Source organism: Mustela nigripes, chromosome 3 (assembly GCF_022355385.1).
Source record: "Mustela nigripes isolate SB6536 chromosome 3, MUSNIG.SB6536, whole genome shotgun sequence".
NCBI classification, from domain to species: domain Eukaryota; kingdom Metazoa; phylum Chordata; class Mammalia; order Carnivora; family Mustelidae; genus Mustela; species Mustela nigripes.
Genome location: NC_081559.1, coordinates 180,773,134 through 180,788,777, shown reverse-complemented (window position 1 = coordinate 180,788,777; position 15,644 = coordinate 180,773,134). Strand labels below are relative to the sequence as shown.

The following is a 15,644-nucleotide window of genomic DNA, read 5'->3' as shown; positions in this document are numbered from 1 at the left end:
AGAAGAGGGACCCGAGAAGAGAGAATCCGAGGGAAAATCACAGATGAGTATCAACATTCAGTGTTTTAGACTTTCTGCGGCAGCAGCTTCTGTAACCGAAAACTGGAGGCGGCGGTTTCAAGTCCATTGAGAGAGAACAGGTTTAATGGTTACCGTTCTGCCGACAACTACACAGCGGAATATTACATGCTGATTTTAAAATGCTGCACAGATTTTTAACGAGGTTAAGAAGATGATTCCACCAAAGAATCTAGAAAGGATGGTCACGTGTTTGTTAGAATGTAAAAGAGGGGGCGCCTCAGGTGCTCAGTTGGTTAAGCGACTGCCTTCGGCTCAGGTCATGATCTTGGAGTCCTAGGATCGATCCCCGCATCAGGCTACTTGCTCGGCAGGGCGTCTGCTTCTTCCTCTGACCCTCCCCCTTCTCATGCTCTCTCTCTCTCTCTCAAATAAATAAATAAAATATTTAAAAGGGAAAAAAAAAAGGAATGTGAAAGAGGTGGGCGCCTGGGTGGCTCAGTTGGTTAAGCCGCCAACTCTTGGTTTGGGGTCAGGGCATAACCTCAGGGTTGTGAGATGGAGCCCCCCATCCGGGGCTCTCCACTCAGCAGGGAGTCTGCTTAGGATCCCCTCTCTCCCCTTCTGTCCCACCCCCTCCCCGTCTGTGCCCGTGCACTTTCTCTTTCAAATAAATAAGTAAATAAATAAATAAAATCTTAAAAAAAAAAAAAAAAAAAGAATGTAAAAAAGGTATATGCAGAAAAACCAGACTGGAAAGATAGGTCCTGACCATAAAAACATGGACCAGTGCATGGGTCCACGCATGGGTCTTTAACGCACGGTAAGAGCAGAACAGCGATGAAGAGAAGAGCCCCCGGAGCTAGGCTTCCAGCTTAGAAATCCTGCTCCCCTGCTTACATGCCGCAGGACCTTGGTCAAGTTAGTTCTGTGCCTCAGTGTCCTCATCTGCAAAATGGACATAACACTATCCCCGTCCATGGGTCTTATGACAATTAAAATTAATATGTATAAAGTCACACAACAGTATACCTGGCAGAGAGTAAACACTAAGTGTTAGAACACATTACTATGGTTATTATCTTAAAGTTTTTTTTTAAAACTTTTAAAACTTTTAAAACTTTAAGCACCTGGTTGGCTCAGTCATTAGGCGTCTGCCTTTGGCTCAGGTCGTGATCCCAGGGTCCTGGGATTGAGCCCCGCACCAGGTTCCCTGCTTGATGGGAAGCCTGCTTCTCCCTCTCCTACTCCCTCTGCTTGTGTTCCCTCTCTTGCTCTGTCTCTATCAAATAAATTTAAAAATCTTAAAAAATAAATTATTTGTTAGAGAGAGATCATGAGATCTCTCAGATCATGAGATCATGACCTGAGCTGACACCAAGAGTCGAACGCTTAACCAACTGTGCCACCAGGCACCCTGGTTATTATTATCTCTACATATTCTATCAATCACTTTAATCACATGAAAAAACAATACACTTGAGATATCTATTTTCTTAAGAGGTTCAGTTTACAGAACTCTAAGTTCTCTAGAACTAGATGAAGTGATGTATCATACATAGGCTATATTAAGAAGGTTATTATTCTTGTACCGAAGGACTAAGGAGCTAGGGCTTCAAAGAAAGGTAGGGCTTTTGTCCAGGCTCCTGGGAGGCAATCTCTAAACCCCCAAAATTCCCCCAGTGATGGGGTGTCTCTGTTACTCATGGCAGGTCCCTCAGGCAACAGCAGCTGGCTTATCTATGGAGAGAACCTCAAAGTGGGGGCTGCCACATGGGAAAGGCCAGCCATGGGAGTGACTGGTAGGCTGGGCTTTGGGGTCACGTGATATCTGCCACCCTCCAGAGGAGGGCTGGAAATTTGAGTTCAGACCAGCGGGCAGTAATCCAATCAGCCGTACTCATGTCACGGAGCCTCCATAAAAAGCCGCAGAGCTCAGAGCTTTGGGTGAATTTTCGGTTTGGCAATACTCTGCATGGACAGCCACTCACGGACGCTAGGAAGGAAACATGTCCCTGAGGATAAGGGCAGCTTGTCTTCTGGGAGCCACCCACGTTGTGCCCCACGCACCCTTCCTCTGGCTGCTTCTAATTTGTAGCCAGCCGCCACATTCAAACTATTATCGCGAGCAAAGTGCTTTCCTGAGTTCTGGGAGTCATTCCAGTGAATTATCAAACCTGAGGATAGTTGTGGGAAACCCTGGGTTTGTAAACAGCTCATGTGATGTGAGGATAGTCCCGGGACCCCCAAACTTGCAGCTGATGTCGGCAGCGAGTGCAGACTGTACAGACTGGCAAACTCCTCGCGGTACTTCCGCCTAAATTTGACTCTTATTCAAAAGATAAAGAGGAGGACTTCTTACCTGTGTCGAAACATTTAATAGAATAATCAGCTAATGCCACAAGGAATTCAGACTTCCTACGGAGATTAAAGGCCAGAGCCGTGCAAGCTTGTGCTGTTCGCTGAACAAGATTAAACCTATTAAGAGATTACCGCATTAGTATCAGAAAGTCTTCCAGCAGTCATCAATTTTACATTGGAGGAGTCCTTAGAGAGGAAGAAAATGAAACCCAGAAAAATGAACCCTCATGTTGGGAGGCCAAGAATGGATTACCAAGAGTGCTGTCCAGCATGTACAGGAATCTGGAATTTACTTAACAGGTTTTAAGCTTAGCAGAATTACGACCAGCCAGGGCTTCCGGGAAGGGGATTCTGTTGGCAATGGCAAATGGATGGAAAGATCATGAAGCAAGCCACTACGGAGCAGGTCAACCAGTGCTCCAGGGCTGACACGGAAAGGACAAACAGGACAAGGAGTCAAGGGGGAGAAGGGCTGGTGACACACTGAAATGAGGTAGAAAGGGAGGAATCTGGAATTTGCTCACGTGCAAAAGGAAGGTAAGAAAAGAGTCATGATTAAGAGATCAAGTGAACTAACATGCTGATTGAATGAAATAGCATATGCTAAGTGCTTAGCAGAGTACTTGGCACACAGCTAGAGTTTAATTTACTAAAAAAAATCAAGTTTTCAAGATTGGGCAAAAGAGGGACAAGTCTGGGAGGTAGGAAATAAGTCTGGTTTTAAATACATGAGTTCAAGGCCTTTAAAAATTGTGCTATCCTAGAAACAGAGTGCGGGCCAGAGGTGTGATTTAAAACCTCCTAGGAGCCATCTTGAAAAAGTAAAAAGAAAAAAGGTAAAATTAATCTTAATAGCACATTTTACTTAATACGTACTTATTATCATTTCCCCATTGAATCAATAAAAAATTACAAATGAGATATTTTACATTCTTTTTTTCATATTAAGTCTTCCCAACCCAGTGTGTATTTTACACTAACAGCACATCTCAATTTGGACTGGCCAGCTTTCACGGGCTCCGGAGCTTGACACAGCTAGTGGCTACCGCACCAGACAGCTTAACATAGAAGATATCCCGTATGTAGTAGAGGTAGATTTGGGTTAACAATCTTTGCACTGCAGCTGAAGCCTTGGGCTTGGTGCTGCTGAGATTATGAATGAGGACATGGAAGGGAGCAGGCCAAGGACAGATGCCTGAGCAGCACAGAAAGGGGTAGGCACTGGCAGAAGAGTCAGCAAAACGAGGGGGGGCGGGAAATGATCAGAGAAGTAGAAAATTCAGGAAAGAGCTGACCCTTGAAGCAAAAGAAAAACATTCCGGGGAGGAAGTAGAGATGAGTATTAGTAAGATGAGAATTGAAGAGAGACGAGTGAATCAGGCAAGTAAGATTTCCGAGGGACCCCAGCATGGTGGGCGTTAGAATCAGACGGGCTTGATTTCAAGTCTCAGCTCTGACACTTACTCCTCCGCTCAGCTGTGATTATGCATAGACAGAGAGAAAAGGGACAGTGGACAAAATAAGGGAGGAACACTCGTGGAGCCACGTCCCAGGGGTAGCTACCGATCGAGATTAGCATGGGAAGAAATTAGGGTCCCTTATTTTATGAATAAACCGACCACTGGGACGGCCAAATATCTGAGGCTGCGCTTGGGAAGGGGAAGGGAAGCTGGAAAGTGTCTGTTTCCTCATGGGTTGGGAGGCCAGGGAGCGAGCAAGAGTGGGCTCGTACCCAAGGAGACAAGGAAGCAGGCAAAGACAAGGAAGCTGGAGGACAGTGGGAGAAGTAGTAAGTGCTGATGAGCAAATGAAGAGGAAGCATCATTGATGCGGACGTCCCTTATTCAGTAATGGAGTCCCTCAACACCAATTTTTGTTCTCTTTAGCAGTGGGAACAGAGAAGCGACAGTTCTATGAATTTAAGATTGAGAACGGGCAGGGTGTGTTAGGCAAGAATAAAAAGTGGGAGAATTGTGATGGTTATTTTTTTGGTAAGGAGTGGAAACAATGATTAACATACCTAATAAATCACAGAGAAATTAATTACATACGACCCCTTCTTTCCCTGAACTATATTTGAGGATAAGTTAGCGAGATCAGGATTCTCATAAACAAGAAAATTCTCCCATATAATTACAATACAACTATCCAAATCAGGAAATCCCACTGATCTGTTACCACCACCTAATCCTCAGACCCCATTCAGTTGTGCCACTGGTCCCCAAGAATGTCCTTCAGGGATCAGCCCAGATGCATACCTTTACTTGTCATGGCTCTGGTCTTCCTCAGATTGGAATAGTTCTGGTTTTTCTACAATGTTCATGACCTTGACCCTTGGGAAGATGACGAGCCATCTTGTTACACAATCCCTTAATTTAGCTCTGTCCGTCTGATGATTCCAGGTGCCCTGTCCCTGGCTGGAATACCACAGAAGGGACAGTCTGCTCTTTCCGCTGCTGTCAGGGGGCACACGAATTTTGATCTGTCCCACTACTCGTGTCATCATTTGATAAGGTAATGTTTGCTCGACTTCTTCACTGCAAAATTCATCTTTTCCCCTCTATAATTAATCAGTATTTTGGGGGGAGCTGCTTTGTGACTGTGCGAGTATCCCTTCTCATTGAACCGTTGTTCGATGACCGAATGAAGTTCTAGATTTCTATTTTACTCAGTGGGTTATGACCCCTTACTATCATTTATTTTGATACTCAAATCGTCTCCAATATGGCAAGGAGAGCTTTAAAGCTGACCTTAATGTCCTTTGGACACTCTTTTTTAAAAGAATTCCTCCTTTCTGGCTACAAAATGTTCCAGGCTCACCTGCCTCCATCCTGAAACTGGCCGTTTCTGCAAGGATCCCTGATTGCTTTTAGCAGAGCATGGTATTTAGAACAGAACCAGGCAATGAATGTATTCATTGCTACTGGGGGGTTGTTGTTCCCAGGTCCTGTAAACGGACAAAGCTAAGAAACACATGTACCTATAATGCATTCACTCACTCACACGCTTCTATTTACCTCTATGTCAATATATTCAAAACAAGCTGTGCGCAGATATATCCCATTCCAATCCAGTACCCCAGGGTTTGTTCTTGTTCTCTGCCTTTCTGTATCAGCAAATCCCCTTTCCCGTTGTTAGATACCTGGCCTCCATTATCCTCAACATATTTACTCACTTGATCGGAGCCTCCGGTCTTTCCCATGATTGCCCCATCCCCCACACATACGCCTTCTGACTCTGGCAGGCGGACCTGGTTCTCCCACGCATCCCCCACCCCCCCACCGCAGGCATGACTCCCTCCATCAATCTCATCTCACTGCTTCTGTACCAAACTGCTGAGCAAAGGGAGAGGCGGCAGACGAGTGCGGATCAATTCTTTAAAGCTGCCAGATGCATAAACTGCGACAATAACGTCCAAAGGAAATTGTGCTCTTTCTAAATGGCCCGACAAAGTACCAGATGTTGCTAAGTGAGCAATAGTAAAATTTTAAATTTAAGTAACAAGCTACTAGAGATATTGTGCAAACTGGAAACTTGAATTCTCTTAAAAAAAAAAAAAAACTAACCATATATTCTATGCTTTCCCACTTTCTTCTGTCAACATTTATGACAGGGTTTTACAAGGTACCTGAAATATAGTAAGAACTTGATGAATCTTGCCGAATGAATAATTAATAGGAGGTACTAAAATTGGCAGTAAATGACTTGTTAAATATGATCTGGATCAAAGGTGTCTGCTCACCTGTTTCCATACAAGTCAAAAACATAGATATTTCCTTGATGGTCCCCAGCAATTAAGCAATCACCTGAGCTGTCAAAAGCCACATTCAAAAATCTCAAGACTTTGGGAAGGTAGTCAGAAGAGCTGTGAATGATGTTCACGATAATCCTGTCAGAAGCAAACAAACAACATACTTAATTCTATGTCAAGCATTACTCACGAAAAACACGGTAATTTTTATGGTAATTTCACTAATTTTGAAGTTTCCTGCCTACCCATTCTTCCCTCTCTTGCTACTCTCCTAGAAGCCATCCTACTGATTTCTGGAAGCCATGGAGAAAGTTATTATCCAAGTGGCTACTGTGCATACAGATTCATCAAATACTTGAAAACCCACTATGCGTCAGATGCTGCAGAAGCTGCGACCTGAAAGTAACAGATGGACACAGGCCCTCTTCTCAGGGAGCTTTCAGTTTCGTGGTGAAGACAGATATTGAAAAACACAAGCACACATATGAAAAGCTTCGTAAACTGTGATTAAGTGATAGACAATAACAAGATATAAGAGAATGTATTTTTGATTGAGTCAAATCGCTACATGAAGCAACAAACACATGCTAAAAACAATGATGTAATAAGTGAAAAGTAGTTTTATATAAACCACAGGCCACGGCATGTAAGAAAAATTCCAATTCAATATCTTCATTTTAAAACACCTTAATGAAATTTTGTAATATAAAGTGTTCCAAAGTGAACTAAGTGTACATGAGTTTTATTTTTGGCTATATTGGTCTAAAGGTACTGTTTTTTTTTTTTTTTTTTAAGATCACGTACCATGTATCTGTTGAAAAGAAACCTGTTACAAAACTTGGAGCACAGAATGAATAACTTCTTAAAATAGTTTATGTGTGCCTATTCAGGTCACAAAGACCAGAATAATCCCCTTCTTTGTTACAATAGTTTTCTAATCATGAACATTTTTATGTTAATTGACCTTTTGTGAGTTTCTGAACTCAAATCTTAGAAATGTCTATCCTCTTCATTATTTTTCATTAAAAAATACTAAATTGTGGGCACCTGGGTGGCTCGATGGGTTAAACCTCTGCCTTTGGCTCAGGTCATGATCCCAGGGTCCTGGGATGGAGCCCCACATCAGGCTCTCTGCTCAGCAGGGAGCCTGCTTCCTCCTCTCTCTCTGCCTGCCTCTCCACCTACTTGTGATCTGTCAAATAAATAAATAAATAAATAAATTCTTTAAAAAAATACTAAATTGAATTAAATGTATTAAACATTTTCTTCAGTTTAAACATAAGGCTTTTCACTGGGTGAAACAGCAAAATTCTTATGATACTTCATGTTTATCAAGATCTGGACAAAGATTCTTTGCTTGACCAAAGCTTTAGTTTGGCTCCTGAACCTTCTCAGGGGGCACTTCTCCATCCGTGGGCTTCCCTTGTAAAATCTAATTTTAACATCCTGTTCAGTCTGTTTAATTAGAACCCCTGATCATCCCTGGTAACTGATCAGTTTCTCATTCTCCACCAGCTCCCAGCTGACATCCAGTCATTTTTCTTCAAGAATCTCTTTTAGGCTGGTTTACCCAGAACTCCCTTAACCTAGATATTTCCTCTTAGTGATTTTCCATCTCCTGCCTCTCCCCATGCTCCTTGGCAGTACATCCTCACTCACCTAGCCTGTAGCCGGAGCTGAGCCCAGTTCTATACTGAAGTCTCCTTTCCTCTATTGCAACAGAGGAATAAAATCTGTTTTTACTTCAACTACTGCCAAGCTCTGGTTTTCCTCTGACATCCCCAAAGGGGAGAGGGTGAGAATAAATATAGTGAAATGAGTAATAATATCAATGTTCCCAGGCAATTAAAACCAGACAGAGTGAACCACTCTTCCCTCGGGTTTTATTTCTATAACATTTACGATGTGTGTGAGTTACAAAATTATCTGATCATTGTTCAAAATAAGAAAAGAACAGAAAAACACTAATAAATGAAATTGATTATAACTCTACCATCTAGATAATAATCACAATTAATAGCAACATCCCACCCCTCTGATTTCACATAACGCACACATACCAACATTTATTTTAGAACTGTCTTTACCAGCATTTATTTCAGAACTGCCTTTCAATTGCTCACAGGTTGCCTGACAGTTTCTCAGGCCTTCAACATAATTAAAAGATCAAATATTTACCGAACACCAAGATGCGTGAGACACTGTTTAATGCCCTAAGATGACCCTGTCTGGTAGGAACGATTATCTTCACCTGCAGTCTTGGTGATTAACTTGCCCAAGGTCACAGAACTAGTAACTGGACATTTACTTCAACTCAATCTCTGCCCCTTGTCTCTCTTGAGACCATAGCAATGGGTTTTGATGAACAAAAAGAAAGCTGTGGTTTAGTGGAAGCGAATAACATTTCCATAAAATTGTTTCTTTCCTTCCTTCGATCTTGCATGTATATCTGGATATTTTATAACAGCAAAAAACAGAATTACTGTGGGTTGGCAATAACGTTTAAAACATTTAGAGCATCAGAAGTTAGGGTAGTATTTACATAAACTTCAAGTTTGGAAATGAAAATCCCTACTGAAGAATCCCTCACCAAAAATTTTTATTCGATACAATTGATGGGACAGCAGCATGGCTAGGGGGCTGAGAGCAACCAGAAATCAAAGGAGCTCTTAGTACAACGTCCCGCACGGTGGTTCGAGCGAGGAAAGTTGGCACGTGAAGTCTGCTGATTTGTTGAGAAGCTACCAAAGGATCAACAGAAAAATTACCAGGAATAAAAACATGAATTCAAGTGATGCTCCAAAGGCCACGAAATCTTTGGAAATTAAAAGCAATGGCACCAATCTGTGTGCAGCAATTGGAACCAAGATGGCACCACTTGGGGCAAAGGTTTCCGTTAAAGTCTTGAGTGGCTAAGACTCAAACAGATCAGCTATCCGGGACCAGAATGAAAAGGAGAGGCTGGGGAGGGAGGGAAAAACAGGCAGACCACAGAGAACTTCTAGGGCAGTGAAAATACTTTGTATGATAGTACAGTGATGTATACATGTCACTGTATATTTGCCCAAATCCATAGAACATACAACCCCAAAGTGGACCCTAGCATGACTGTAGACTTTGGGTGATAATGCTGTCCCAATGCAGACTCATCAGCTGCAATTAAAACACCTCTGTGATGGGTAATACTGATAATGGGGAGGCTAAGCATATGTGAGGGCAGGGGTATATAGGAAATCTGTCCCTATCAATTTGGCTGTGAACCTAAAACTGTTCTTAAAAAAAAAGAAGTCTACTTAAAAAAACCACCATCAGCAGCAGCAGCAGCGCTAACCACCTTGCACTGTACAATGTAGTCCCATGGTCACGTGCCATACACGCTAACGTGTCAACTCGACAAAGCCAGAAGTTTGATTTGTTCCACTGCTGTCCCCCAGACCTTAGAAGCTTGGCACAGAGTAGATGCTCAACAAACAGCTGATGGATGTATGCTTGTCTGAATATAAACGATGACTTAAGATGGGTAAGTTGCCGCATTTGGAAGGGGTCGACGTGCACCTTTCCCCTTTCCCTGCACCGTTCTTCCTGAGTTCTTTTCCAGGTGCAATCGTAAAAAAGAGTTACTGAGCATCTACTGAGGGCCGGGAATGCTACGGGACTGCTCCGATCATTCAGGCAGGCAGAACCCCGGTACCCATCCTCTCGTGCACCTCGCCGACCCCCGCCCCATGACCAGGAAGGGTTCCCCGACGACCTCGGCGCCCGGAGCACGGCAGGACTAAGGCTACCTGCCTTTCAAGAGGTCATCCGGGCCAGGGATCCCGCCCAGGGATCCGAGGCAGAGCTCGAATCTCCCCCCACCCCCGGCCCCTTGCACTCCTCCCGGAGATCCTCCCCAACAGCGTCTCCAACGCCTCTGCAAGCGCGCAGAGCCGCCCCTCGCCGGCCTCCAGGCCCCTCCGCAGCCCGCCGCCTTTACCCGTCGCGAGCGGCCGGGGAGGGCTTGCGGTGCCATAGCTTGCCGCTCTCCTTGTTGCCCAGGTCTGTGCTCTGCATGGCGAAGCCCACCCGCGGCCGCCGCCGCCGCCACCGCTGCCGGGTGCGCAACCGACCGGGCGCCTTCCCGGCAGGCCCCGCGCTCCCCGCCCGGGAAATTTAAGCTCCCGACCCGGGAGATTGGAGCTCCCGCCCCGGCGTCCGGGAATCCCCGCGACGCCGACCTTTCTATTCACAGCCAATAGGGAGGCGGTTTTCCTCCCAACTCCGCCCAGGCAACCCCTGCAACCCTGGACAATGGAACCGGCCAACGACCCTCTCTTAGACTCCGCCCCTTTTAGGGGTCCGCCCCCAAGCCCGGGGCCCAAAGCCTTCTGGGACTGGTAGTTCTCTGCAGGTGGCACGGGTCGTGGGCAATCCGCTTGAGAATTCTGCACTCTTGGGGCCTCGCGGGGTTTTAGGTTCCCCACCCAGGCCAATAAAAGTGGTTTTCTCCCGTGATCGCTGCGTTCTACGTTGCGTTTAGGGATTAAGGGGTCGTAGAGACCACTAATAGAGAAGCATGCAAATGCGTTGAGGATAGCGGTGTTCCTTTTTATGGAGCGTTCGGGCTTAAAAGAACCTCAACAGAGTCTATTCTTGTCCTTTTCACCGTCGCAATTCCTTTTTCAGTTGTAATGTAACAAGAGGCGCCGGTATCATGGTGTCTAGTTCACCGGTCATGGACCAGAAAAGCAATGTCATCAACAACCAGTGGCGCTGACATCAGAGTTCCTTTTTGTAAATATTCACTTAGCCCTTCTCTCGTGCCTGCCAGGTATCAAGCGTTCTTCTAAGTGCTTTACGAATATTAATCCATTTAATCCTTATAGCAAACCTACAATGTTGGTAGTACTATTATTCTCATTTTTTGTGCTCTGTGAGGCAGTACATTGGTTTCTTGCGGTTGCAGAAATGAATGACCACAAACTTGGTTTAAAAAAAAAAAAAAAGTTATTCTCATATTCTAGAGGCCAGAATCAGAAATCAAGGTGTTGGCCCAGCGGCTCCCTCCAGAGGCTCTAGGGAAGATTCCATTCCTTGCATCTTCCAGCTGGTGACTTCCTTGACTTGGGACCACATCATTCCCTTCCAGCCTTCCACTCTCTGCATTGTTTCCAATCTCTCTTGCTTTTCTTTTATGAGAACACGTGTCGTTGGACTTAAGGTCCACCTGGGTAATCCAAGATGATCTCTTCATCCCAAGGTTCTTAAGTACACCTGCAAAGACTGTTTTCTTTCTTTTTTTAAAAAAAGATTTTATTTATTTATTTGACAGACAGAGATTACAAGTAGGCAGAGAGGCAGGCAGAGAGAGAGGGGGAAGCAGGCTCCCTGCTGAACAGAGAGCCTGATGTGGGGCTTGATCCCAGAACCCTGGGATCACGACCTGAGTGGAAGGCAGAGGCTTTAAACCATTGAGCCATCCAGGCACCCCAAGACTGGTTTCTAAATAAGGCAACATTCACATGTTCTGGGTGGGGATTAGGTTGTGGATATATATTTCGGGGAGGCAGTGTTCAACCTACTACAGGTAGGTACTTCTTCTACCCCCATTTTGCAGACAAGGAATTGAGTTAGTAAGAGAGCCGTGATTAGATTTTTAGTCTTTTCATTCTTGGTCTCCGTGTTTTCTACAACAGAAAAATGAGTTTTTACAAAATTATAAGGCCATGATATTTGAAAATCTCAAACTCTGCCGAAAAGTAAAACTATCACAAAAATTGACCAATGCAGATTTTATATTTAGTATTGTTACTAAGGGGTGGCTCTAAGAGACCACACAACTTTTAATAACCTATTGCAGGAGAGACAATCACATTCCTCATTTTTATTTATATGATTTGAGATGATAATAAACTGTGCGTGTGAATGTTTGCGTTTTTCGTCAGGAAACTTAGGATATTAAGCTTATGGGCACTTAACTTGAAACACAGGTTATTTCTCATATTTCTATCCCATGCAGGTAACCAAGCAACATTTTTATCAGTAGCAGAGACAAACGTGCTGAATGATTTCCTTAACTACTTTGGTTTAACCAGACTGAAGTTCAGCTTGAATGGGCTGTCACAGCCCATGTGACCATCCTGTCCAACTTCAGGTATGTGCTAAAGAGGTTTCCATATTACAGATCTTCTGGACACCCACTTTGCACTTATCTTTGGATTGAATCCGGGCCATATCTGAAGGTCAGGCTGGCGAATAACGAGACATGCCCCCAAAGGCTGTCAGCCTTCTATTTATTATAATTTCCCAATGTTTATAATCCAAGTTGGTAGACCATTTGCTAGTTCTTTCCTGAATCATTACTCAGTCAATAACTGATGAATCCTATAAATATATTTTTTCAGCCTAACTGAGGTGTAATTGATATTCAATAAGCGGCATGTATTTAAATTGTATAATTTAATGACTTGACATAAATATGCTCTTGCGAAGCTATCATCATAATCAAGATAATGAACATATCCATCACCCCTAAAAGTTTCCTCCTGCCTGTTTGCAATTCAATCTCTTTCTATCCCCACCACATCTTGCCTGCAGGCAACCGTTAATCAGCTTTCTGTCTCATAGTGAATATTTTCTAGAGATTTATATAAATAGGTCCTAAACTATGTACTCTTTTTTTTTTTTTTGGCCTGGTACTTTCATTCAGCATAATTATTTTGAGAATAACTATGTTGTTGGGTATATCAACAGTTCACATGTTCTTTTAAAAAAATACTTTATTTATTTGACAGAGATCACAAGTAGGCAGAGAGAGAGAGGGGGAAGCAGGCTCCCTGCTAAGCAGAGAGCCTGATGCGGGGCTTGATCCCAGGACACTGGGATCATGACCTGAGTCGAAAGCAGAGGCTTAACCCACTGAGCCAGGCAGGTGCCCCAGCAGTTTACCTGTTCTTATTGTTGAGTGGCATTCCATGGTATTGATACACAACAATTAATGTATCCATTCACCTTTGAGGAACATTTGGATTGTTTCCAATTTGGGGCTATTGCAAAGACAGATGTTATGACCATTCCAGTACAAGTCTTTGCGTAAACATATGTTTTCAGTTCTGTTGGGTAAATTCTTAGAAGTGGAATAGCCGGGCCGTATAAGGTAGGCAGAGACTCAACTTTTTAAGAAAGTGTCAGATGTTTTCAGAGTAGTTGTGTCATTTTGCAACCCACCAACTGTGTAGAATAGTTCCAGATGCTCCCTATCTATGATGAGTCTGTGTGATTGCAGCCATACTAGGAGTGTTGTGGTACTCCACAGTGATTTTAACCGCCCTTTCCTGAATGACAAATGATACATTCAGCATCTTTTCATGTGATCGTTTGTTTTCTGCGTGTATCTTGGGTGAAGTATCTGTTCAAATATTTTATCCTATGTTTAATTGGGCTGTTTTTTTCTTTGAGTTTTGAGAGTTCTTTACATATTCTGGATCTAAGCCCTTAATCACATATGCACTTTGCATATATTTTCTTCCCTTTTGTGTCTTGTTTTTTCATTCCTTTAACAATGTCTTTTAATGAGTAGATCTATTAGTGTTGATGATCAACCCAACAGTGTTTTCTTTTGTGAATTGTGTATTTGGTGTCATATCTAAGAAATCTTTACCTAATCCAAGGTCACAAAGATTTCCTCCTGGTTTCTTCTTTATGTATATTTCAAATACATCCTCAGAATGGACGGAATGTTATGAGTGTCCAAGGGATTTTAGGGAGTTGATTTGCAAAGTCCTTTCTCCTTGCCCTCTTGCTTATCCCACTTTTACCAAGGCCGAATGACTTCTTTTTTGCAATGATAATCTATCATCCGGAGAGAGAAGCACTTCCACTTTGCCAACTTTGCTAGAGGGCATTTAGTGGACATTTGGATTGCTTAACATCTGAAAACCCTTTCTGTTTGGGAAAAAAAAAAATCCCAACATATTTAAAAGGTAAAGGACAGCTATCCCCTGGCACCCAGTTCTCCAACACCCCCACACCTATGCCAGTCAAGGAGAGAGCAAGTCAATCAGACCGGTATGGTAACCAAAGACAACTGAAAATACAATTCAAGTATTTCCTGCAATCTCTCAAAGAGCACCAAGTAAAAAGCAATTAATAGCCTTTAGCAAATTTCTTCAAATACCCTTTCTCCCCTCATTCAGTTCAGTTAGACGAAGTTATGCCATAATCACTAACGACTCCAAAACTCGGTGGCTTAAAACAACTCAACAGCATGTGTCACTCCTATTAGTCTCTAGGGAAATGGGGTTGACAGAGTAGCCAACATTTCAAAAGTTTTGGGTTGCTGTCCAGGGGGAAGAGAGTTCTAAAGGGTCTCATACCAGCAATTAAACACTCCAGAGCCCAGAAATGTCACTATAACTTTTATTTCCAATTCACCACCAGAACCATGGCTCCATCCAAACAGAAGGGGCCAGGAAGTGCAGTCCTCCTGAGTCAGTTACCAGGAGCTGCAGTATTGTTCTGAAAATGCAGCCACCAAAACTCTGTGCCATTCAACCATGAACATTGATTGCTCACGCATTCGGGATCCCCCTGCTGTTACTGCAGCGTAAGGGAAACCATCCTGTCTCATAGAGTAATTTTGTTCCCATTTTGCAAATGAGGAAACAAGTATTGGCATCCCTGTTTACTTGTCTAAGGTCATGAAACTATTGAGGCCAGAGTCAAATGTTGGGGCGCCTGGCTGGCTCAGTCGGAACTGAATGTCATTCTTGATCTCAGGGTTGTGAGTTCTAGCCTCAGACCGGGTGTAGAGATTACTAAAAATTAAATAAATAAATAACACTACAAAACAAAATAAAACAAATGTAGACCTCTCTGGCTCCATTATCTCACTTTGATGTTCCTGCACCGGATTGGTGTGGTTCTGAATTCTTCCAGAAGACCTATTTCCTGGACCAGAAAATAATTTATTGCGAACGTGGGTTAAAAATCTCTGGGAACTTTTGTAACAAGATTCTGTTTTATCTCCTTGGAAAAAGGGTTTATTTGCACATTAAAAGGAGTGTTGGTAAACAAAGATGTTGAGAGCACTAAAAAAAAAAATAAAGCACTGAGTCAAGTGGGGCTGGGGGAGGGTATGGTTAGACAGTAGACAGGGATAATTTTGCCTGTCTAGCACTGTCCCTACCCTGGCCCCCTATCTCCTCAACACTCCCCTGCCCCTGCACTGTTACACACACTTCTGGGAAATGCTTCTAGCCCACATCTCACTGGTCAAATGATTGGTTCAGGGGTGGGGTCTGACTCGGCTGAGCCAATCAGAGATTTTGGGGGATTTAAAAAAAAAGATTTTATTTATTTATTTGACACACACACAGAGATCACAAGTAGGCAGAGAGGCAGGCGGGGGGCAGGCGGGGGGGAAGGCTCTGCACAGAGCAGAGAGTCTGATGTGGGACTCCATCCCAGGACCCTGAGATCATGACCTGAGCCAAAAGCAGAGGCTTTACCCACTGAGCCCCCCAGGTGCCCCTCT

The 15,644-nt window shown here is 43.6% G+C and overlaps 1 protein-coding gene across 5 annotated transcripts in view; it reads right to left on the bottom strand.

Annotated features, from left to right (window-relative positions):
• The window catches only part of TBC1D31 (TBC1 domain family member 31), a 68,758-nt gene extending 58,460 nt beyond the window's left edge, over positions 1 to 10,298 (bottom strand). For 2 of the 5 annotated variants that reach the window (XM_059395100.1, XM_059395101.1), the window contains exons 1-3: positions 10,107 to 10,298; positions 6,122 to 6,268; positions 2,381 to 2,496 (exon numbers count right to left, since the gene is read on the bottom strand). In XM_059395100.1, the coding sequence (XP_059251083.1) occupies positions 2,381 to 2,496; positions 6,122 to 6,268; positions 10,107 to 10,183 (340 nt within the window). In that variant the 5' untranslated portion in view covers positions 10,184 to 10,298. Of the gene's footprint in view, positions 1 to 2,380; positions 2,497 to 6,121; positions 6,269 to 6,375; positions 6,527 to 10,106 lie in introns of those variants that run through there. The other 3 variants (XM_059395104.1, XM_059395103.1, XM_059395105.1) reach the window with 3 other exon arrangements.
• Positions 10,299 to 15,644: the final 5,346 nt, after the last annotated feature.